This window comes from Ahaetulla prasina, chromosome 4, assembly GCF_028640845.1.
Source record: "Ahaetulla prasina isolate Xishuangbanna chromosome 4, ASM2864084v1, whole genome shotgun sequence".
In the NCBI taxonomy this organism is placed as follows: domain Eukaryota; kingdom Metazoa; phylum Chordata; class Lepidosauria; order Squamata; family Colubridae; genus Ahaetulla; species Ahaetulla prasina.
In genome coordinates, this window is record NC_080542.1 from 29139636 (window position 1) to 29165613 (window position 25978).

The 25978-nt window shown below is 37.6% G+C and overlaps 1 protein-coding gene across 1 annotated transcript; it reads left to right on the top strand.

Annotated features, from left to right (window-relative positions):
• The first annotated feature begins 945 nt into the window (after window positions 1-945).
• On the top strand, window positions 946-24497 carry LOC131198108 (vomeronasal type-2 receptor 26-like). Its single transcript, XM_058182616.1, has 8 exons — window positions 946-1163; window positions 1774-2064; window positions 2991-3719; window positions 16610-16901; window positions 19893-20756; window positions 22124-22351; window positions 23074-23200; window positions 23596-24497. Exons 1-8 carry the CDS (start codon window positions 946-948, stop codon window positions 24495-24497), a joined length of 3651 nt encoding a protein of 1216 aa, XP_058038599.1.
• The last annotated feature ends 1481 nt before the right edge of the window (window positions 24498-25978 follow it).

Below are 25978 nucleotides of genomic sequence, written 5' to 3' on the forward strand. Positions count from 1 at the left end.
GTATATTTGATTACATGTAATACATGTAATAACTGCAGTGACGATAGTATTTGCACAAAGTTGAAAAATAGAGAAAATTCCTTCAGAAGACGAAGTAATTAAGAAAATATTAGATTGTACAGAAATGAATAGACTGACTTTGATAACTAAAGGAAGAGAGAATTCGAAATATTAGAAGATATGGAGACAATTTTACAATTGGTTAGAGAAGAGATAAAGATAAATGTATTAATAGTAAACAAGAAAATGTTATGATAAATGAAGTATGGGGAGAATGCTATAATAAAGAAATGGGAAAAATAAAGAAACAATGACGATTGGAGGAGTAAGAAGAAGAAGAAGACACAATAGAAACATCCAGATGATACACTGAATGATTGATTATGTATTGTATGTTTGTTTGTTTATAAAATAAAATAAAAATTATTTTAAAAAATAAGTTGTGTGTGCTTCATCACTGGAGGTTTTTAAGAAGCGACTGGACAGCCACTTGTCTGAAATGGGATAAGAATAGGGGGCTGGACTAGAAGACTTCCGAAGTGCCTTCCAGCTTCATTCTGATTCTGATTCATTCTTTTCCATTTAAGTAGAAGCGAGGACTTCTGTTCAGAATATGTGGCAACTATTGTTTTTTCTGCAATTTTCACATGTATTTTTGGAAGACTGCCTTCTTGTTTAATTATTGAACCTGCTATAATTAATGTTTTTCTAGTTATCCTCTATGGAATCCAGTCACCTTTACCATAACAACATGGGTTATGGAGGGTGCATTGTCTACTAATTGTCAGAAGTGAAGAATAGGCAAGGATCTGGCTGATGGTTTAACATTTACACTTGCTAAATTTAACAGATAAATTCAAATCAACCCACCATAATTTTGGACTTGGGAATGTTATGAAGGTATTATAAGTAGAAAAATAATGAGAAACAGATTCACTTAGGATGATGGTATTATACCTCTTGCTACTAGTGATGTTTCCTTGTAAAATATTTGAGCCTTATATTGTAGGATACAGAATCCAACAACCACACAACCCAAGCCACAAGTATCATCAGGAAGAAGACTACATAATTGGTGTCATTGTATCTCAGAATTTTATTTTATTTAATAATGAAATAGAGTTCATAGAATATCCTCTGCCAGCATCAGTTGATGATTTCAAGTAAGGATTAATTTTAATGTAATAAAGGAAGATCAGGTAAGTAGGTAGGCAATCAGTCAGTCATGCAGCCAACTTCATAAGGCAGAGCCAGATGTTTAGAATATAGTGACAAATTTTGCCAGATGTGATTTTTTCCCAATGTAAATTACTGCATTGGCATATCACAGCTTGTTTCATGGGGTTCCCATTTATAATATTAAATAAATTGAATTTTTTGTTATTCTCAATTTATTCTGTTATCAAACTATTAAAATGGAAATGTTTTTTTGCTTTATATTAATATATAGTTAGTAGAATTAAAATATTATAAAGGACATATGTATAGGATATAAGATTGGGGGTATGTGTAGAAAAATGCCTTGTCTTCCATTGCTAAAATAATAATTATTTTGCAAATATTTCAGAAATATTTATTTTATATAAAATACTAAGATCAACATTAATGTGGCTGATTTTTTTTTATGGTTAAGCTATCTTATGCTAATGATTTCCATAAAAAACAGATTAAATACTAATAACTTTTAATGAATATAATGTAGATCAGTGATAGTGACAGTTATTTTTTAAAGGTAAATTCTTCTTTTGGTATGAGTTGTAACTCTTCTTCTAGTTTATTGCTTAAGAATTATCAGCATATCCTGGCCCTGACATTTGCAGTAAAGGAAATCAATGAAACCCCTCTGATCTTGACTAACCTCACCCTGGGTTTCCGCATTTATGACAGTTATTTCAATGCACAGTGGACTTATCATGCCACATTGCTTCTTATATCTTCTTTTGAGAAATTTGTCCCCAACTATTCATGTGATGCTCAGAATAATGTTATAGCAGTCATTGGTGGTCTTGATGCCCAAACTTCCCTTCACATTGCAACTCTTGTAAATACCTACAAATTCCACAGGTAAAGTCTATATGGTTTCATTAATAATCTATGTATATGTTCAGTATGTTAATGTCTTTAGTATGAGTGTTTGCATATATAGATTCTATTTTATGGAATGGATACTGAAATTTGAAAGCACTTAAAATTAGAACCAAATTAAATAATGGTATTAGAAACCAGTGGTTTTATTTTTGTCATAAGCAAAGGTCTGATCCTATGGCTAACTTTCATGACCATTGTCAATGTTTAAATTTTCTCTAATTTACTTGCAAAATTATGTATACCTATTCTTTGAACGAGATAATTCATATGTCGTATATAGTGTTTTATCTTTTCAAATATTCCTTGCAACAATGATCCTGAAAATTTATTGACATTTGTGGCTGATTAGTAATTCCTCAGTTTAAATAATAAAGTACATGAAGTTTTTGTTTTTTTAAAAAATATTTTAATTAAATTACTCAGAAATTGAGAAGGGAAAAAAGGTACCCTTGTCTGATGGTGTCTGATGGTAGAAATTTAAATTTCAGAAGAAACAGATGCATATAGGAGTAAATCAGGATGAATAGAATAAAGAGGAAATAAAGGAAAGCAACAAAGTTCAGATTCCTAAAATTAAAGCACATCTACTTAAACATTCATTTGTATCGCAACCTTCCACCTAAAACTTGCAGTGTTTTTTTTTATTTTCCAGTCTCAATCAAAGTACAAGAATAATTATGCAAAATTACTTAAAGTAGGTGCTGAGAGTAAAGTTTTTCAAATATTTGAAAGCAAAATATAATAGTATTCTTTCAATCTTTTCCTTTTTATATAAATATTCAGTTAATCTATAGTCCTGCTTCTGTGAGAAATAAGGAAGTTGAAAGCATTTTTTCCTATCAAATGATTCCTCAGGACGATCTTCAGTATGAGGGAATTCTTGCTCTGCTCCTGCATTTCAGATGGACATGGGTTGGGATCATTATGATGGATAATGACAATGGAGAAAGATTTCTACAAACCATTGTTCAATTGTTTTCACAGAGTGGTGTTTGTTTTGCCCTCATTGAAAGAATCCCTACACTAAGATATGCTATTGCATTTTATAAAATGATAAAAGAGGGAGAAAAAATACGTCATAAACTAACACAGACAAAGGCAAACGTCATTGTGACCTATGGAGAATCTTATTCTATGGCATATTTTAGATGGATTGCAATTTTATTGGCGGATCATACACTACAAGGTAAAGTGTGGATAAGAACAGCTCAGGTGGAACAAACTGCATTCATCTACCAAAAGGACTGGAATGAAGAATTGCTCGATGGTTCCCTAGCTTTCACAATTCATATCAGTTACATACCAGGATTTTCCCAATTTCTTGAGAGACAAAATCCTTTTCATGTACCTGAAGATGATTTTATAAAGACCTTCTGGGAAGTTGCCTTCAATTGTAGGCTCCCAGATGCAGCTGGAAGCAATAACATGAGGAATACTTGTTCAGGGAAGGAGAAGCTGGAGAGCCTTCCTGACTCATTCTTTGAAATGAGCATGACTGGCCATAGCTATAGCATCTACAATACCATCTATGCAGTAGCTTATGCTCTGCAAGACTGTCATTATTCAGATTCAAAGACAAAGCAACCGTGGTCAGAGGAGACAGAAAAGGACAGCATAGACAATTTTGGCAGGTAACTGCCAACTGATTTATTTTTCATTGTATAAATAACACTTAATCTGAACATAATTGTGCCTTTAAAAAACAAACAAAAAAAGCAAGCCAATGTTTTTGACCTCTTTTTCTCTCTCTGCCAATAATATATTTTTTCCAAAAATAGTTAAATTAAAATATCAAATCATGGTAAGACACATCTGTAGGAATTCAAAAATATATTCATTTTTTTCTTTCTCAGTTTTTCCAATAATGAATTCATTTTGACTAATAAACATATTCATTTTATAAAATTATTTTAAAACAAGCAGCATGAAATGTATTCATCTTTTTAATGACAATTTTTCTCATATAGTGATCACTCAGATATACTATATTGTATTTCTAATTGGATTTTCATTTAGTATGATTCGTATATTCCACTGTTACATATGGTTTTATGGTGAAATGTTTTATGTTTTATTCTGTATTTTGATAGGGTTATGAAATAATGAACAACTATAAAAGAAAGGGGGGGAAATTATTTTTCTCAATATATGTATTTTAAATTGGGAAGTTCTAATATATAAATGTATTTTTAAGCAAATTCCAATAAGATATTAGATTTGTGTGCTTATTTTAATAACATTGTGCAGCATTGCTGTTAAACAAAATGTTTTTCCTTAAATATGTTATTTTCTTTTATATTATTTTTGTAAGCCATTCTTTGAACTACAGTACAAAATTCAAAAGAACAATATTTTTGTAAAATGAAGACATTAGTAGAATTAGTAGAAGAGCCAAGGTGGCGCAGTGGTTAGTGTGCAATACTGCAGGCTACTTCAGCTGACTGCTAGCTGCAGTTCAGCAGATTGAATCTCACTGGCTCAAGGTTGACTCAGCCTTCCATCTTTCGAGATGGGTAAAATGAGGATCCAGATTGTTGGGGGCAATATGCTAACTCTGTAAACCGCTTAGAGAAGGCTGTAAAGCACTGTGAAGTGGTATATAAGTCTAAGTGCTATTATTATTTCAACATTCCAATGGGTAGAGGCTCAAGAAGATATTGGAATTGATTGGGCCATTTCTAGAGACAGTTTAATGACAGTTTGATGAAAACTGGTAAAAACAACAAAATATCACAATTTGAAAGTTCTGACTGAAAGAGTATGGAGGAAATACTTTATTACCATACTGATTGTCTACGTGTGATACCAAAGGAATTCATCAAATATGTTTTTCCAAATAAAAATAAGTGTACTATATTGACACCACGATGGCCTAAAAACCTAACCAGAGATACTGGCAAGTGCTCAATTTTCCTGGACATGATATTACCAAGACATGGTCCACCAACATATAATGCTCTTTAAGTAGCATACATGGTAGCTAGAATATAAATACCCTGCCTATAACACATAGCTCTTAGTATTCAACAAAAATGAATGCTTTATGAACATTCTGTTTCTGTTTTATTACTGGTGCCAACTTACTAAAAAGATCTGGTACTATGTACACCCATTCAGCTGGAAGAAAATTTAAAATCCAAAATTCCTGCTTCAAATTTGCTGAAAGCAACTTTGTCTAGCACTGTATCTCTTTTGTATCTGTCCACTGTGGCTTGTTCCTGACCATGAATCAGGCTCATTCCTCAGCAGATTAAAGACTTTGTTACCTTCTCTGATTTTGGATGACTCAATTTTCTTTCACATCTTTTACTTGGCTCTTAGAAAGCTTTGTGTATAAAGGAACACACCATACTTTCTTCCCCGTATTAGTTTTAGTTAACATACTTTCATTTCCTCATGCTTTCCATACTCTCCTCCTGCCTTATTCTTCATATTCCTGTTGCCCATGTTTAACTCAAGACCAGCCCTGATGTGTGGTTGACACTAGTTTCTCGGAAAGCCCCATATGAAGATGAACTCACCACACTGTACCGCAATGAAAAGTATTCCAGTGGTCAGTCACATTCCTGAATTCAGAGCAGGAAATTTTACAGATGCTTTACAAATACAACATATAGTTTATGGAAATAATTTTTGACTCTTTGTCTGGATCTGAATCATAAAAGTCAATGTTCAGTCAATTATACTATGAACATTAATTTGGCCATAATTATAACAGCAACAAGTACCTGGACATAGCAAAATAGAAGAGAAAAAAACTGAAGATAACAAAATACAAAGACCTGCAAATAGAAATAAAATGATTGTGGCAAAAGAAAATAAATGTAATACCAATGGTAATAGGCACCTTGGGTGCAATCCCAAAAACAATTGGAGCACCAGTTAAACACCATCGAAATTGACGACCTCACCATCAGTCAATGGTAAAAGGCAGCTTTGCTCAGAACAGTTTATATCCTGCAACAATACCTCTAACACCACCTGCCTATCCCAGATCCTTGGAAAGAACTCAAGAGATGGATAAAAATGGCAAATACAGTTGGAACATTTGGCTGACTGTTCAATGAATCGTAACTATAACAATCATAATAAAAATAGCAATCATATTAATAGCAACAAAAACAACAGATTGAAATATATTCAAATATGTTCTAGTCTATGTACAGCTTTAGATTTAGTTTACTTCTTGGGCATCTCTGCTTCATAAAATATACTTTTCTTCCACTAAGCTTCTTTCATCACCAAAGCAGCCACACTTTTTTTCTATTTATGCCATTAAAGACTTTGTACAGCCTCTTGTATATTTTGCTTATCCTCCTTCAATCCAGCTCCATTCCTTTCTGAAAAGCATCTCATTTAACAACAGTGCTGGAGATAAAATTGCCTTCAATCATAATTTATTATTATTTTATTTATTTATTTATTCGTATTTGTATACCGCCCTATCTCCCGAAGGACTCAGGGCGGTTCACAGGCAAATAAAACATTTATGTACAAATTAAAATAACCATTAAAAAACTTATTCTAAAGCCAGATTCTTAAAAAATAATATAAATATTAAAACCAGTTAAAACCCCTATGAATTTAAAATCTAGTCCAGTCCTGCACAGATGAATAAATGTGTCTTAAGCTCGCGACGGAAGGTTCGGAGGTCCGGAAGTTGACGGAGTCCTGGGGGGAGTTCGTTCCAGAGGGTGGGAGCCCCCACAGAGAAGGCCCTTCCCCTGGGCGTCGCCAGACGACACTGCCTAGCTGACGGCACCCTGAGGAGTCCCTCTCTGTGAGAGCGCACGGGTCGGTGAGAGGTATTCGGTAGCAGTAGGCGGTCCCGTAAGTAACCCGGCCCTATGCCATGGAGCGCTTTAAAGATGGTTACCAAAACCTTGAAGCGCACCCGGAAGGCCACAGGTAGCCAGTGCAGTCTGCGCAGGATAGATGTCATACGGGAGCCACGAGGGGCTCCCTCTATAACCCGCACAGCTGCATTCTGAACTAACTGCAGTCTCAGGATGCCCTTCAAGGGGAGCCCCATGTAGAGAGCATTGCAGTAATCCAGGCGAGACGTCACGAGGGCGTGAGTGACCGTGCATAGGGCATCCCGGTCTAGAAAGGGGCGCAACTGGCGCACCAGGCGAACCTGGTAGAAAGCTCTCCTGGAGGCGGCCGACAAATGATCTCCAAAAGACAGCCGTCCATCCAGGAGGACGCCCAAGTTGCGCACCCTCTCCATCGGGGCCAATGACTCGCCCCCAACAGTCAGCCGTGGACTCAGCTGACTGTACCGGGATGCCGGCATCCACAGCCACTCTGTCTTGGAGGGATTGAGCTTGAGCCTGTTTCTCCCCATCCAGACCCGTACGGCCTCCAAACACCGGGACAGCACTTCGATAGCTTCGTTGGGGTGGCCCGGTGTGGAAAAGTACAGCTGGGTGTCATCAGCGTACAGCTGGTACCTCACACCGAAGCCACTGATGATCTCACCCAGCGGCTTCATATAGATGTTGAACAGAAGGGGCGAGAGGATCGACCCCTGCGGCACCCCACAAGTGAGGCGCCTCGGAGCCGACCTCTGCCCCCCTGTCAACACCGTCTGCGACCGATCGGAGAGATAGGAGGAGAACCACCGATAAACGGTGCCTCCCACTCCCAATCCCCCCAACCGGCGCAGCAGGATACCATGGTCGATGGTATCAAAAGCCGCTGAGAGGTCTAATAGGACCAGGGCAGAGGAACAACCCCTATCCCTGGCCCTCCAGAGATCATCCACCAACACGACCAAAGCCGTCTCAGTGCTGTAACCGGGCGGAAACCAGACTGGAAGCAGGTCTAGATAGACAGTTTCATCCAGGTGTAAGGAAACTGATATGCCACCATACTCTCTACAACCTTTGCGCGGCGGGTTGGAGACCGGACGATAATTACCTAAAACAGCGGGTCAGGAAGGCTTCTTGAGGAGGGGTCTCACCACCGCCTCTTTCAAGGCGGCCGGGAAGACTCCCTCCACCAAAGAAGCACTTGTAATTGCCTGGAGCCAGCCTCGTGTCACCTCCTGAGTGGCCAGCACCAACCAGGAGGGGCACGGGTCCAGTAAACACGTGGTGGCATTCAGCCTACCCAACAGCCTGTCCATGTCCTCGGGAGCCACAGGGTCAAACTCATCCCATAAAATGTCACCAAGACCGCCCTCAGACGTCTCACCTAAGTCACCGCAATTTTGGTCCAGACCATCCCGAAGCTGAATGATTTTATCGTATAGATAACCATTAAACTCCTCAGCACGTCCCTGCAATGGGTCATCCCGCTCCCCCTGATGAAGGAGGGAGCGAGTCACCCGAAACAGGGCGGCTGGGCGGTTATCTGCCGATGCAATGAGGGAGGCGTAGCTACGCCTCGCTTCCCTCAATGCCACTAGGTAAGCCCTAGTATAGGACTTCACTAGTGTCTGATCAGCTTCGAGCGGCTAGACCTCCAGGAACTCTCTAGGCGTCTTCTCCGGCGCTTCATCCCCCTCAGCTCCTCGGAGAACCAAGGAGCCGGTTGGGACCTGTGCCGGGTCAGAGGCCGCAAAGGCACGACACGGTCTAAGGCCCCCGCCGCGGCCCGTTCCCAGGCCGCAACAAGTTCCTCAACCGTGCCGTGAGCCAGCCCCTCAGGAAGTGGCCCAAGCTCCGTCCGGAACCTCTCCGGGTCCATCAGGCACCTGGGACGGGACCAACGTATCGGCTCCGTCTCCCTGCGGTGTTGAATGGCGGTCAGAAAGTCCAGGCGAAGGAGGGAGTGATCTGACCATGACAAAGGTTCAATGACTATTTCCTTCAAGTCCAGATCTCTCAACCACTGACCAGAGACAAAGATCAAGTCCAGAGTGCCACCCCCAATGTGAGTAGGGCCATCAACTACTTGGGTCAGGTCCAAGGCCGTCATGGAAGCCGTGAACTCCTGAGCTGCTGTTGATGACGAGCCGGAAGATGGCAAGTTAAAGTCCCCCATGACTAAAAGTCTGGGGGTCTCCACTGCCACCCCAGCAAGCACCTCCAGGAGCTCGGGCAGGGCAGCTGTCACGCAGCAAGGAGCCAGGTACGCGACCAGCAAGCCCATCTGACACCTATGACCCCATCTCACAAGAGGATTCGCACCCGGCAATCTGAGGTACAGTGGTCTCCCTCGGCTCTAGGCTCTCTCTAATCACAACCGCCACCCCCACCCCTACCCTGAGCCCTCGGCTGATGGAATGCACAGAAACCGCGGGCACATCTCAACAAGGCACACCCTTCCGTGCCCAACCAGGTTTCCGTGCGCCTATAAGGTATATAAGTCTAAGTGCTATTATTATTTCAACATTCCAATGGGTAGAGGCTCAAGAAGATATTGGAATTGATTGGGCCATTTCTAGAGACAGTTTAATGACAGTTTGATGAAAACTGGTAAAACAACAAAATATCACAATTTGAAAGTTCTGACTGAAAGAGTATGGAGGAAATACTTTTATTCCAGAAATAAAACTTATTTGGATGTTTTTCCCAGAAATATTCTGGCTAATTTTTTTTAAAAATAATTTTATTGTGTTTTTTTTTAAATAATGCAAATACAATACCAACTAAAGTCAGAAAAAATAAAAGTGTAGAAAGAACAACAAAGGACAAAAAGAATAAGGAAAAAAGAAATATAGATCTTCATCACAACAAGTACAAACAAACATAGTGATAATTTGCCCCCTAAACATTTAAATACAAATATCTTTTCTTCTTGTAGCCTTTTCTTCTCTTTTATTCAAACTAAATCACTAACATTTTAGTCCTGGTATCAGCAAAAAGTACATAAAGGATTCTCAGAGTTATATAGAAACATGTCTTATTTTAACCTTGATCAAACAAACTAACTTTGCGTCCCTTCCTTGATCTTTGATTTATTCAGATGTTGTTGTAGGATTTGATATCTCTTCAGCTTTTACTTTTTATATCTTACAGGTTTCTTCAAGACTTTAGCAAACCTCTTTTGTAAACTTTAGTATCTTAAACTTTAGTATCTTAAACTTTAGTATCTTAAACTTTAGTATCTTAAACTTTAGTATCTTAAACTTTAGTATCTTAAACTTTAGTATCTTAAACTTTAGTATCTTAAACTTTAGTATCTTAAACTTTAGTATCTTAAACTTTAGTATCTTAAACTTTAGTATCTTAAACTTTAGTATCTTAAACTTTAGTATCTTAAACTTTAGTATCTTAAACTTTAGTATCTTAAACTTTAGTATCTTAAACTTTAGTATCTTAAACTTTAGTATTAGTTTTAGTTAACATACTTTCATTTCCTCATGCTTTCCATACTCTCCTCCTGCCTTATTCTTCATATTCCTGTTGCCCATGTTTAACTCAAGACCAGCCCTGATGTGTGGTTGACCCTAGTTTCTCGGAAAGCCCCATATGAAGATGAACTCACCACACTGTACCGCAATGAAAAGTATTCCAGTGGTCAGTCACATTCCTGAATTCAGAGCAGGAAATTTTACAGATGCTTTACAAATACAACATATAGTTTATGGAAATAATTTTTGACTCTTTGTCTGGATCTGAATCATAAAAGTCAATGTTCAGTCAATTATACTATGAACATTAATTTGGCCATAATTATAACAGCAACAAGTACCTGGACATAGCAAATAGAAGAGAAAAAAACTGAAGATAACAAAATACAAAGACCTGCAAATAGAAATAAAATGATTGTGGCAAAAGAAAATAAATGTAATACCAATGGTAATAGGCACCTTGGGTGCAATCCCAAAAACAATTGGAGCACCAGTTAAACACCATCGAAATTGACGACCTCACCATCAGTCAATGGTAAAAGGCAGCTTTGCTCAGAACAGTTTATATCCTGCAACAATACCTCTAACACCACCTGCCTATCCCAGATCCTTGGAAAGAACTCAAGAGATGGATAAAAATGGCAAATACAGTTGGAACATTTGGCTGACTGTTCAATGAATCGTAACTATAACAATCATAATAAAAATAGCAATCATATTAATAGCAACAAAAACAACAGATTGAAATATATTCAAATATGTTCTAGTCTATGTACAGCTTTAGATTTAGTTTACTTCTTGGGCATCTCTGCTTCATAAAATATACTTTTCTTCCACTAAGCTTCTTTCATCACCAAAGCAGCCACACTTTTTTTCTATTTATGCCATTAAAGACTTTGTACAGCCTCTTGTATATTTTGCTTATCCTCCTTCAATCCAGCTCCATTCCTTTCTGAAAAGCATCTCATTTAACAACAGTGCTGGAGATAAAATTGCCTTCAATCATAATTTATTATTATTTTATTTATTTATTTATTCGTATTTGTATACCGCCCTATCTCCCGAAGGACTCAGGGCGGTTCACAGGCAAATAAAACATTTATGTACAAATTAAAATAACCATTAAAAAACTTATTCTAAAGCCAGATTCTTAAAACATAATATAAATATTAAAACCAGTTAAAACCCCTATGAATTTAAAATCTAGTCCAGTCCTGCACAGATGAATAAATGTGTCTTAAGCTCATGACGGAAGGTTCGGAGGTCCGGAAGTTGACGGAGTCCTGGGGAGTTCGTTCCAGAGGTGGGAGCCCCACAGAGAAGGCCTTTCCTGGCCGTCCCCAGACGACACTGCCTAGCTGACGGCACCCTGAGGAGTCCCTCTCTGTGAGAGCGCACGGGTCGGTGAGAGGTATTCGGTAGCAGTAGGCGGTCCCGTAAGTAACCCGGCCCTATGCCATGGAGCGCTTTAAAGATGGTTACCAAAACCTTGAAGCGCACCCGGAAGGCCACAGGTAGCCAGTGCAGTCTGCGCAGGATAGGTGTCATACGGGAGCAACGTGATGCTCCCACTATTACCCGCGCAGCCGCATCCTGAACTAACTGCAGCCTCCGGATGCCCTTCAAGGGGAGCCCCATGTAGAGAGCATTGCAGTAATCCAGGCGAGACGTCACGAGGGCGTGAGTGACCGTGCATAGGGCATCCCGGTCTAGAAAGGGGCGCAACTGGCGCACCAGGCGAACCTGGTAGAAAGCTCTCCTGGAGACGGCCGTCAAATGATCTTCAAAAGACAGCCGTTCATCCAGGAGGACGCCCAAGTTGCGCACCCTCTCCATCGGGGCCAATGACTCGCCCCCAACAGTCAGCCGTGGACTCAGCTGACTGTACCGGGATGCCGGCATCCACAGCCACTCTGTCTTGGAGGGATTGAGCTTGAGCCTGTTTCTCCCCATCCAGACCCGTACGGCCTCCAAACACCGGGACAGCACTTCGATAGCTTCGTTGGGGTAGCCCGGTGTGGAAAAGTACAGCTGGGTGTCATCAGCGTACAGCTGGTACCTCACACCGAAGCCACTGATGATCTCACCCAGCGGCTTCATATAGATGTTGAACAGAAGGGGCGAGAGGATCGACCCCTGCGGCACCCCACAAGTGAGGCGCCTCGGAGTCGACTTCTGCCCCCCTGTCAACACCGTCTGCGACCGATCGGAGAGATAGGAGGAGAACCACCGATAAACGGTGCCTCCCACTCCCAATCCCCCCAACCGGCGCAGCAGGATACCATGGTCGATGGTATCAAAAGCCACTGAGAGGTCTAATAGGACCAGGGCAGAGGAACAGCCCCTATCCCTGGCCCTCCAGAGATCATCCACCAACACGACCAAAGCCGTCTCAGTGCTGTAACCGGGCCGGAAACCAGACTGGAACGGGTCTAGATAGACAGTTTCATCCAGGTGTAAGGGAAGCTGATATGCCACCATACTCTCTACAACCTTTGCTGCGAAGCGAAGGTTGGAGACCGGACGATAATTACCTAAAACAGCCGGGTCCAGGGAAGGCTTCTTGAGGAGGGGTCTCACCACCGCCTCTTTCAAGGCGGCCGGGAAGACTCCCTCCACCAAAGAAGCACTTGTAATTGCCTGGAGCCAGCCTCGTGTCACCTCCTGAGTGGCCAGCACCAACCAGGAGGGGCACGGGTCCAGTAAACACGTGGTGGCATTCAACCTACCCAACAACCTGTCCATGTCCTCGGGAGCCACAGGGTCAAACTCATCCCATAAAATGTCACCAAGACCACCCTCAGCCATCTCACCTGAGTCACCGCAATTTTGGTCCAGACCATCCCGAAGCTGAACGATTTTATCGTATAGATAACCGTTAAACTCCTCAGCACGTCCCTGCAATGGGTCATCCCGCTCCCCCTGGTGAAGGAGGGAACGAGTCACCCGAAACAGGGCGGCTGGGCGGTTATCTGCCGATGCAATGAGGGAGGCCGCCAAGATATATATATATATATATATATATATATATATGGTATTCTGTATGTGATGGGTTTATATGTAATGAGCTTTCTTAATGGCTTGAGTTTTATATCTGTTCCTCTCCCCAGTTTATTATTTTTTTTATACTTTTATTCCAGAAATAAAACTTATTTGGATGTTTTTCCCAGAAATATTCTGGCTAATTTTTTTTAAAAATAATTTTATTGTGTTTTTTTTTAAATAATGCAAATACAATACCAACTAAAGTCAGAAAAAATAAAAGTGTAGAAAGAACAACAAAGGACAAAAAGAATAAGGAAAAAAGAAATATAGATCTTCATCACAACAAGTACAAACAAACATAGTGATAATTTGCCCCCTAAACATTTAAATACAAATATCTTTTCTTCTTGTAGCCTTTTCTTCTCTTTTATTCAAACTAAATCACTAACATTTTAGTCCTGGTATCAGCAAAAAGTACATAAAGGATTCTCAGAGTTATATAGAAACATGTCTTATTTTAACCTTGATCAAACAAACTAACTTTGCGTCCCTTCCTTGATCTTTGATTTATTCAGATGTTGTTGTAGGATTTGATATCTCTTCAGCTTTTACTTTTTATATCTTACAGGTTTCTTCAAGACTTTAGCAAACCTCTTTTGTAAACTTTAGTATCTTAAACTTTAGTATTTGTTTTATTCAACATTTTAAAAATGTATTTATATTCTTTCTGGATCAAATGTGATTTATTTCTTTATTCTTTGTCCAAGCAAAGAGGCAATGCAATTTATTTTGATGTAATCCGGTCATCTGAGTCATTCAGAGCTTCGTCTTCTGTCCCATTGGCCAATTGACAAATCCAAAGAGCAGGCTTCTCCAAGGATATGAAAAGAAAGGAGTTCTTGCATACTTCAATATGAAGCAGTTTCAAGAGATGCCTTGTTCAATGTTTACTAAACAAATCGTCCCTTTGAATATTTGTGCAGCGTCAATATCCATTTTTCACAATAGTATAGGAGAAGGGCATACAGTATATCAGAATATTTGTCTTCATAGTTTTCATCTTTTGTTCAAGTAATCTAACTAGTTTACACTTAGGGCAAATGTAATTTGTGTCCTCATAGGTAGGAATGGAGGTACAGTGGCTCAGAGGCTTAAAAATGCTGGAGAAAGTCTATACTCTGGTGGTTTGAGCCCTATCACAGCATGACAGAGTTAGCTCATGTTACTTGCATCAGCTGCTGTCAATTTAGTAGTTTGAAAACATGTAAATGCAAATAGATAAATAGGTACTACTTTGGTGGGAAGTTAACAATGTTCAATGTACTCAGTGTATAGTCATGCTGGCTATATGACCACTAAAACATCTTCAGACAATGCTGGCTTGCTTGGCTAAGAAATGAAGATGAGTACATTCATTAGTGTTGGACATGACTGCACTGGGACATGACCACACCTTTACTATAAAAATATATTAAAATGTGTGAAACCAAAAAGTGGCAGGCACTTACAGTATACTTCACATGAAGTAGGTTGATCACTAAAAATTAGTCTTTTGTTAAAGTAACCTTTACAACCAATCTACATTGTCAGAGGGTCATGGAAGTTTATAGGGCAGAGTAACAAAATAAAGACAAAATTAAAAAAGAAGCAAACAAAAGGAGATCATTTATTGCTTCCTCTTATTTTAGCAGCTGTTTGTTGTCTAAAGAGCCCTATGTCTCATCGCTATTCTTCACTCCTCTTTCTTTTTATTTTCCTCTCTTTCTCCTTCTCCTCCCTTCCTCCTTCCTTAGGAAACTTAGGAGGTGCTTTGGGGAGAGAAAGTAGCAGTCGTAGGGCAGCTTTAGGTGCAGGTGGGAGATAGACCTTACATCCTAAACAAGGGGAGGATTGAAAATCCACCAGTCTCTCCAGCAGAGGGCAACCATTAATCATATCAAGCTGTATAATGTGCTCAGAAAACTGGAAATCCCAGAATATCTCATTGCCCTCTTTAGAAACAGGTTAGGAAACCATAGTATGTCAAAAAGGTGTGAAACAGACTGGCTCCACTTTGCTAAAGGCGTATGACCTTCTTTCCTTATTTAAATTTTATGCTGTATTGGAAGAAGATGTCTGGCTTTAAAACTGGAGCAAGAAATATCAATAACCTGCACTGTTTTGTTGAAACTAATACTAGATAGCCAAAAATGCAAAAGATTTGCAAGCTCTAGTAGCAAAAGTTTGTTTAATTAATTACAGTCTGGATTGTTTCTTATCATACAAGTAGTGAAAGATGTGTTGACTCTATAAAGCAAGACAAATTTTTAACTTTACCTCAGTAGGGATTCCCAACATACCTTCCTTCTCCTTTAATTACATCCTTGGTTGACAGTGTTTCTTCTTGAAATCCCTACAGATTCTAGGAACCATGTCAGAAAATCCATTGTGATATTTATTCTTGTAACAAAATCAAGGTATGGAAATCACATTGCTTCCAGAGAAATCAAGATACTCGGTCCTTTACTTTAATATGTATGGATTGCTAGTTCCACTGCTACAAATATTGCTTTTCCAAATATTGATTGTGACTGACACTAAAATCTGCAAGGACAAGGAGCCACATTCTCCACTCCATGTGTATCATCAACCAGGAGATATCATTGTTGGTTTCATTACATCTCAGGCATTCATACTTGATGATAAAAAAGTCTTTAATATAGAACCTCCGCTAACAATGTTGGATGAAATTATGTATGAAATTGGCATTCTACTTTTATTTCCTCAATTCCAAAATATTTTTGATCAGCTACTAACTTAATCTATGTGTTGAGTAATGCAAAACACCAATAAAAAGAAATAGATTGGTGAAAGAGAAATTGAATCTCTTATTTCTTCACATGGGGTGAAATTTGTCATTGGAAAAAGCACTGTAGTCATTGGATTTTGTATATGACAAAGATGGGCATTTATAGACCTTGTTATAATATTATTTAAGGTTTTTCTTTTCCACTTTTTTCCATGAAGTTAGACTGTGAAACTGCTAATCCTACCTCTTTTTTAAATAATGGAATTTTTTAATAGAAATTTATAGCATTTGTATTATTAGGAGTATATTTTCTTTATGTTTAATAAACACCCAAAAGTTTACTAAACCTTTCATTTGTCCAGTAATTTTTGTTTTTACAGTAGGTTAGAATAGAAATACACACAATTTCTTTGAAACACTGAACTAAAATAAAACTTCCTTTATAGTATGGTGCCGAAGAATTACCAGCAAGTTACAGCCTTGACATTTGCAGTAAAGGAAATTAATGAAAACCATCAGATTTTATCCAATTTTACTTTGGGCTTCCACATTGAAGACAGTTATTTCAATGCAAAGTGGAGTTATCATGCTGTGATACAACTCCTATCTTCATTGGAGAATTTTGTCCCCAATTTTAAATGTGGCACCCAGAATAATCTAATGGCAGTCATTGGAGGGCTGGATCCAGATGTTTCCCTTTATGTAGCAACTGTTTTGGATATCTACAAAATTCCACAGGTAATATTTGTTTCTTTTTCTCAAATGATATACAATTTTGCAGGTTTATTAAAATTTAGAGAACTTCAAAATGATACCAAACATTTGTCTGAAAGTGAAATGACACCTAACAGTAAAGAACTGCCGAAATCCAGACCATTTGGAAAAAAAGGGGAAAAAATAACACACTAATTGTATGATGTATTAAATTCTGCAGCATCTCTCAGTGATTCCCTAACCATTCGATCTCATGGCTGCATAATTTAGAAAAGGAAATTCTAGATATGGATTATATCTAGAATTATGATAGATGCGATGTATTAATTTAGTAGTAAGTATTTCCAACTCTGTGGAGTGATTCTGGATGAACAAATGAAATACTGAGACCTCTTCCTACGAAGAACACTATAATTCCAATTATGCCTCCTTCAGACTTTTCCTCCTTTCCTCATTGCATCTCAGTACTTCAGTGAGAAGTATCAGGATGCAGGAAAAATAATCATAGATGGCAAGTGCAATTAGATCCTCCATCCATTGAGTAAAAGGAGCCATACATTTTTATTTTCAGTGTTACAATTTATGGAAAAGGTTAATGATCTCAAAATGAATATTATTCCTAGATTAATTTATATTCCAAGAGGATTCTAATTTATATATCTGAAAAGTACTTTCAGGAAATGCATTTTTTAAAATAAGTTCTAATATGGTTCTTTGATTCTGAGAGTATCTTTACAAAAAGTGGATTTGCCAACAAATGAAGGAGGATTTAGTTTTCCAAATCTGAAGCACTATCATCATACTTTAACTATTATCAAGTATTAACTAGTGAATATCTAGTAAAAATATTCAACCATTTTTTCTATACAAAATTGACTGTATGGGGAAAACCAGACTTAAAAATGGGGAGAAATATGATGATATAGAAAAATTGGGTAGAAGAGATATCAATCTTGAATATATAGATAACAAAGATGATTTTTTTAGCTATATTAAGAGAAACGTCATCTACCAGATATAATCAAGTGGCCATATTAACAGTTATAATATTTGTTAACAACATTGTTATGGTCAGCAGCTTTTTCATATTCTAAAATACCTGAAATTCTAGAATAACTTATTAAATCTTTTAAAATAAAAAAATCCTACTTTAGTTAATACAGATATTAGTTATAAAGAAATCTGATGTGCAGAATGGAATAAAGAATTAGAGGTTCCTACATTTTCTATAAACGATAGAGTGTTTTAGGTCCTGTAGCAGAAATGTCAATTAACTTCAAATGACAATTTACAATTACAAATTCACAATTTTGTGAACACTGTTATTTTTGTATACAAAGGGATGGTCAAAACCAGCAGGACTTTATGACAAGGCACATGGAAAGCTGTTACCTTCCCACCGAAGTGATACCTCTTTATCTACTTCCATTTGCATGATTTGAACTTCTATGTAGAGAGGATGCAAGTAACAGAAATTCACCTCATCACAAAGCACTTGGGTCTTGAATCCAAGCTGTCAGCTTTCCAGCTGACAAGCTCAGCATCTTCAAACATTGGGATAGGAACGGTAGGCATGCTGGTGCTCTTATGCATGCCCCTAACAGACCTCTTAGGAATGGGGTGAGGTCAATAGTAGATAGTTTTTGGTTAAAGCTTTGGGGATTTTGGGAAGAGACCACAGAGCCAGGTAGTGCATTCCAGGCATTAACAACTCTGTTACTAAAGTCATATTTTCTGCAATCAAGATTGGAGCGGTTCACATTAAGCTTAAATCTATTGTGTGATCGTGTATTGTTGTGATTGAAGCTGAATTAGTCTTCAACAGGAAGGACATTGTATCAGATGATTCTATGAGTTAAATTCAGGTAATGTCGAAAGTGGCGGAGTTCTAAATTTTCTAAACCCAGTATTTCAAGTCTGGTGGTATAAGGTATTTTGTTGTAATCAGAGGAGTGGAGAACTCTTCTTGTAAAATATTTCTGGACACGTTCAATTGTATTAATGTCCGAAATGAGGTGTGGGTTCCAGACAGTCGAGCTGTATTCAAGAATTTGTCTAGCAAATGTTTTATATGCTCTGGTTAGTAGTGTAATGTTTCTGGAGAAGAAGCTACGCAAAATTAAGTTTACAACTCTTAAAGCCTTTTTTGTGATGTAATTGCAGTGGGCTTTGGCACTTAGATCATTTGATATGAAAACTCAAAGGTCTTTAAGGGGGTGAGGGTCATCTACAAGGTAATGTCCATCCAGCTTGTATTTAGTGTTCTGATTCTTTTTTCCAATGTGTAAGACAGAGCATTTGCTGGTTGAGATTTGGAATTACCAGATTTTTGACCATCCGACACAAAGTCAAGGTCTTTTTGAAGGGTAGCTGTATTGTTGGTAGTGTTAAATAGTTTAACATCATCAGCGAAGAGAACACAATTACTTATAATATGGTCACAGAGGTCATTATGTATAATATGAAGAGCGTTGGTCCTAGAACGCTATCTTGGGGGATGCCGCTATTGACAGGAGCAGGATTTGATAGGGCACTGCCTATTTTTCATTATTTTTCATTATTTTTATTATTATTTATTATTGAGCCATTCCGCTGCCCCCCCCCCAATAAATATAATGCTTCTTTAAAACATATGTTTTATAATACTTACTAACTTTTAGGAGAACGTATTGGATTTTATAAATATAATTTTATGATAAAAGCTAAAATTTTAGGATAATAATTTTATCATCTGAAGAACTGCAAATTTAATATTTAGAAATCCTCATTGTTTCACTGATTTCCAATTTCTATTATTTTAAGAATAGGAAGGAAATGGATTATTAGGTTGAGTCAGAGAAAGAAATCCTCACAGTTCTGATTTCTTTTACCACCTTAACTTCTGATATAATTGCATTTTTCAAATTATTATTGGTACAATATATGAAAATTAAGTTGTTTTTTCAAATGTAAACATGTGTACTATTATCATATTGCCATTGGACTCTTCTCCTTTTCCTCCATATCTCTCTTTAGCTCATATACGGCTCACCACTAGTGATGAATGATAAAACCCCAGGTCTGCCTTTCTATGCGATGGTGCCTGAAGACTCCATCCAATATGCAGGAATTCTCTCTTTGCTTCTGCATTTCAGATGGTTATGGATAGGCATCATTATTATGGATAATGATGTTGGAGAAAGATTTATACAAAGAATTGTTCCTCTGTTTTCTCAGAATGGCATTTGTATTTCCTTTATAGAAAAGAATTCTAAACCCTCTTTTGATATCGATGAAGTAGGATATATAACCCAAGGGGCAAGAATGCATGATAAAATAATGCTCAGTGAAGTCAATGTATTATTGGTCAATGGAGATTCTTATTCTATGGGTATTTTTAGATGGTTTCCATACCTATCTGAACAAGAACATGTTACTGAGAATCCAAAAGGTAAGGTGTGGATACTAACAGCACAAGTGGAACTCACTTCATTTGTTTTTCAAAAGGATTGGGATGCAGAATTTTCCAATGGAGCTTTGTTTTTTGTAGTAGACTCCAATGATCTACCAGATTTTGAGCTGTTTCTTAAAAATCAAAACCCAACAAGCCACAACACAGATGGCTTTATAGTGGACTTCTGGCAACAGGCCTTTGATTGTGTGTTTCAAAAACAACATCTAGATCAAGTGAAAGGAAAAATTTGCACAGGGAAAGAGGACCTGAAGAGTCTTCCTGCAACTTTCTTTGAAATGCAAATGACTGGTCACAGCTACAATGTCTACAATGCTGTTTATGTAGTGGCCCATGCTTTAAATCACATGTTTTCAATTGCAGGATTCACATATAATGGAAAAAGAACTGCTAATGAAGTAAAAGTTAAAGTTCATGACTTGTGGAAGGTAATTTTTGAAATAAATTTAGTTAGAATAACTTCCTTCCTTAACATTCAGTTTTAAAGAATATAGTAAAAGCATCTACCAAATTCTCAGCATCCTTCCTTTTCTTTTTCTTCTCCAAGCTACAAAGATCTTTACTCTGAACTCTAGCTAAGTTAAATCAGCTTGAAAGAGTTTTCTCACTGCAATCTATTTTGGACCTGAAATAGTATAATGGTTCTATTTCATGTCCCAAGACTCATTTATTTTTGTGCCAGAGATTAGAAAGAGATAGACACTTCCAGCAGATTTGAGAAGGAAATCACATTTCCAATGTCATTTATATTATATTATAAATATATGTATTCATTTTACATTTTACAATGTTGTATAGTTTATCTCTGTGCTCAGCATTGAAACTCTTCTACTGCTGTAAAGTTACAGCACTAAATAAAGAAGCTGGTGAAAAATGCAAAAGCTAGAATGGATATGTGTATTATTCTATATGTACAAGGCAAATATAGTTTAACATGAAATATATATTTGATAGAACAGAACTTTATTTCAGTCATTGGCCAATAAAAGTACAATAAACAAATAAACAATACCAATCTATCTCTTTACAGCAAGAACTATTAGCAATCATTTGTGGATGAAGTTTATATATAATGCAGCAAAATTAAATAATTTTACATCCATTATTTTAAAAGTAGTGCAGATAAAAGCTATCAGACTACCCTGGAAATTTTAATGGTGTAATCAATATCTAGTGAATGTAACGATGGAACTGTCGATACAGAAGAACATGAGCTGTGGCTTCTATAGCACCCATATCATGGGGGCAGTATTAGGATTCAGTGGGGTTTTGCTATATTTTCCTTCCAAGAAAGTCGTGGGGATAAAACTCTCCTAATTTAGAACACTGTCATATAATATACAGTAAATATGAAGCTGGTTTAAATACTAATATTTAGTTATATACAATTATATTGTGAGAAATACAGCAAATCCTGTTTGACATTCTAAATCTAATAACCTTTGACTTAGTATTGATCTGCCTTGATCTACGTAACTCTAAGGTTAAGATGGCATCACTGCAGAAGCCATAGAAGCTCAGCTCCTTCTGGATTGCTGTTGGAAATGCTTCTTTTAAAAGTACAATATAAATATGATTTAACCTGAACCGGAGATTTGATAGAAATCTCCACTAGAATTTTAAAAAGTATATTGAAGTTTGGATTGACTTTGGCCTTCAATGTGATTCTTCCAGTATAATTGTAATTTCTGGGCAAAAAAATCAAATTATATTTTTGCAAGTTTTTGTGCATGATTGTATCTATCCACTCTTGTTGAACTTATCTTTTATTTTTGCACTTTCATTTTCAATCCAGCTTCATCAGTTTCTAAGGTCTATTTCCTTCAACAATAGTGCAGGGGAAACCATCACTTTTAACCAGGATGGTGAGTTGGTAGCTGGGTTTGATGTGATCAACTGGATTGTTTCTTCCAACCAGTCCTTTCAGCGTGTGAAAGTTGGAAGGGTGGACCCCCAGGCCCCTCCAGACAAAGTGTTCACCATCAATGAGGATGCTATCACATGGCATAGTTGGTTTAATCAGGTACAACTTTACCTAGTTTGGAAAGGCACAACTCTCAGAACAAAGTCATAATTCACTAGTACCAATCCAAGTGAAGGTTGGTCAATGATGTTTTGATGTTAAATACTATCTTAGATTATAAAATAGAACTGTATGTGGCTGAACAAATAAAGCTATACACACTTCTGTACCTTTTTCTCTGCTGCTGACTTAATTGAATTAATTTGTTGCAGGAGAGCACAACAAAATTAACTTGCATTTTATAAGATTCCTTTCAATTTCAATTTTATTAAAATTTCAGAATTACTTTCTTGTAATAAGAAGTCTGGTACTTAATATGCTTCTTTAACATGAAATGCAACTAACAATAAGTACATAAGTTTTCATTTTATTTACATCATGTATTTTCTTCTACAACTCTTCTTACAATTATTGCTCCTTAAATCTCAAAAACATGGTTATATATATCATTAAAATAAAGGAGATATATTAAATATGATTCAATACAGATTGTTCTCTTAATCCTGGAGGTATATTCTAATGGGAATATTTGAAAGAGATAGCCGTCCCTTATTTTCCCTTCCATTTAATCTACAAGGATTCAAGAAATACACAGGATCTTTCCCTCCATTTCTTTTTGCAACTTTGGAAATACGTATTCATGAGGAATTTCCAAGAGGCTGAATTTCATTTTAAGGTTCAATTATACTGATGAATATTCTTGATTTTTGTGTCTGGATTAGGCAGTACCTGTCTCTCTGTGCAGTCAGAGTTGCATTCCAGGTTCCAGGAAGAAAATGAGGGAGGGGCAGCAATTTTGTTGCTATGATTGCCTTCCATGTCCTCAAGGGAAGATTTCAAGCAAGATGGGTATGTGTCTTAAAACACCCTTTTAATCAGCCCTGTATGATACAGTGTAGGATGAAATGTTTGTTTCTGGTTTGGTAGGCTATTTGAGTTCCTTCAATTCATTAAGATGTTGTTTGTTCAGTTGTCAAGTGGCCCCTATAATAATAGTGCTTTCCTGTCATGGCCAACTTACCATAATTTGATTTTGAAAGTTTAAGCAAGACTTCATCCTTTTGTCATCTGTCCTGAATTTTTAAATTATTTTTCTATTTGTCTCTTTATATCTGTAAACTGCCTAGAATTGCTTTATAATGGAGATAGCTGACATAATAAAAGAATAAACATTTTAGAATTATAGTATTGCAGAATGTTGGTCAAGCTTTAAATAAGAAAGTATGTTTCATTTTTTTCCCCAGATATGAATGACTGCAATAAATGTGCAAATGAAAACTATCCAAGCAAGACCCAGGATTTCTGCATACCGAAAACTGTAACCTTCCTTTCTTATAAAGAACCTTTGGGACTTTGTTTAGAGTTCTTTGCTGTTTCCTTTGCTCTGATTACAGTCTCTGTGTTTGGAATATTTCTGAAGCACCATCACACTCCCATTGTCATAGCCAACAACCGGGACCTCACTTATGTTCTCCTAATCTCACTCCTGCTCTGCTTTCTATCAGCCTTGCTTTTTATTGACCAACCTGGCAAAGTCTTGTGTCTCCTTCGCCAAATCACTTTTAGTATAATCTTCTCAGTGGCTGTTTCTTGTGTGCTGGCAAAAACCATCATAGTTGTTCTGGCTTTTTTTGCCACCAAGCCAGGATCTATATTGAGAAAATGGGTAGGGAAAAAACTTGCCAATTCCATTGTTCTTTCCTGTTCTCTTATTCAATTAGTTATATGTATTATATGGCTGTCAACCTCTCCTCCTTTCCCAGATATTGATATGCACTCAATTGAGGATCAAATTGTTCTGGAATGTAATCAAGGTTCTAAGACTATGTTTTATTTTGTGCTGAGCTATCTGGGCTTTTTGGCCATAGTGAGTTTCATAGTGGCCTTTTTTGCCAGGAAGTTACCAGATACTTTTAATGAAGCCAAGTTTATCACATTCAGTATGTTGGTTTTCTGCAGTGTTTGGTTATCCTTTGTTCCAACCTACCTGAGCACTAAAGGAAAATATATGGTAGCTGTAGAAATCTTCTCTATCTTAGCCTCCAGTGCTGGACTACTAGGATGCATTTTTCTCCCCAAGTGTTTCATTATTTTGTGGAGGCCTGAGCTGAATAATAAGAAACAGCTGATGTACCAAAAGAAATGAAAAAGAAACACCCCAAAACCTGAGTATTTTGTTATCTTTTGCAGTGTACTTATCTGTATACTTTTCTTTATCTTCTTTTCAGTGTTTCATGTTTTCCTTCCTTCCTTCCTTCCTTCCTTCCTTCCTTCCTTCCTTCCTTCCTTCCTTCCTTCCTTCCTTCCTTCCTTCCTTCCTCCCTCCCTCCCTCCCTCCCTTCTTTCCTTCTTTCCTTCTTTCCCTGGCTCCCATCCACCCATCCACCCATCCATCCATCCATCTATCTTTCCTCACTCTATTTGATGGACCATGAAATGCAAACATATTTGATCTTGCTACAGTTGAATTGAAACTGTTCTTATTCTTCTAAACCATCAGATCTCCAGGTACTAAGAAAGAACATCAACACATTACTTGGTTGCCTAAGTAGAAATGTATTGTTGAATATCATCTACTGTTGAAATGTAATGTCCTGCTCAACCTCCCAATAAAAAGAGGAGAAACACAGAACAACATGCTATGAAGTATACCTAAATTGGATAAGTAAGAAAGTTAGGATGAATGTACCAATCCCATCCCATGTTTACCAGAGCTCATTCACAAATGCAGTCAAAAGTTTCTTTACCTGGGCCTCTAATGTGATTACATGAAATCTAGATAATCTGCTTCCACAAGGGCCCTCTGTAGTTACAAATTTTCCATATTGAAAAATTATCTAGTGGGTCTGAATTCAGGGATACATGCCACTTCTCAGAAATCCTTGGTCAAATAATAGGCTATGTTTTTAACGTACAGATGATTCACATTAGAGAGACAATTGAGCTGCCAAGACCCACCAATGCTTTCATCATCTCCCAAGGACCACAGTTATGACAGATTCCCATAGACACCAATCTGGAAACTCAAATTCCAGATTTCTCTAGCACTATTGGTGTTGGCTCTGTCCCTCTTAAGATACTGCACTAAGAAACTGCTAAATGTTTACTGATACACTACACCCAGCAGCCCAAATGAGATGGACACAAAGTACAGCACCAAACATGACAGAGTACCTAGCTAGCATGTATGTGTGAGGGAAACCTTTACCTCTACCTTTAGTGTGACCCCAATAAGGCTTCGCAGCACTGATAATCTCAAGAACCTTTGCCAGTCTCCACAGGCCCGTGGCAATATGCTGATTCTATAATTCTTGCGGTCTGTCATACATCCAATTCCTAACATAGTTGCTATATTAAAATATATATTAAATAATAACCAGAATGTAAGTGACCTTTTTTACTTAATGTTGTATATTTAAAAAACCTAGAAATTTACCAAAATGAAGGGAGAAAGATCCAAATAGGGATCTGCATTGGGATGAAGCAGCCAAGAAACTGAGGTTCACTAATGAGTGATCTGTGCATGGCAGGGCAGAAATCAAAATCTACCCCAAATCCAGTACATTCTGCCAGGAAAACAAGATCAGATATATTAACACTATAAGTTATATCCTGGATGACTTGGGT

Coding starts and splice junctions, on each gene's coding strand:
- LOC131198108 (XM_058182616.1), top strand. CDS start 946: ATGGTATTATACCTCTTGCTACTAGTGATGTTTCCTTGTAAAATATTT. Junction 1,164..1,773: donor GCATCAGTTGATGATTTCAA/GTAAGGATTAAT, acceptor CTCTTCTTCTAG/TTTATTGCTTAAGAATTATC. Junction 16,902..19,892: donor ATATCTACAAAATTCCACAG/GTAATATTTGTT, acceptor ATCTCTCTTTAG/CTCATATACGGCTCACCACT.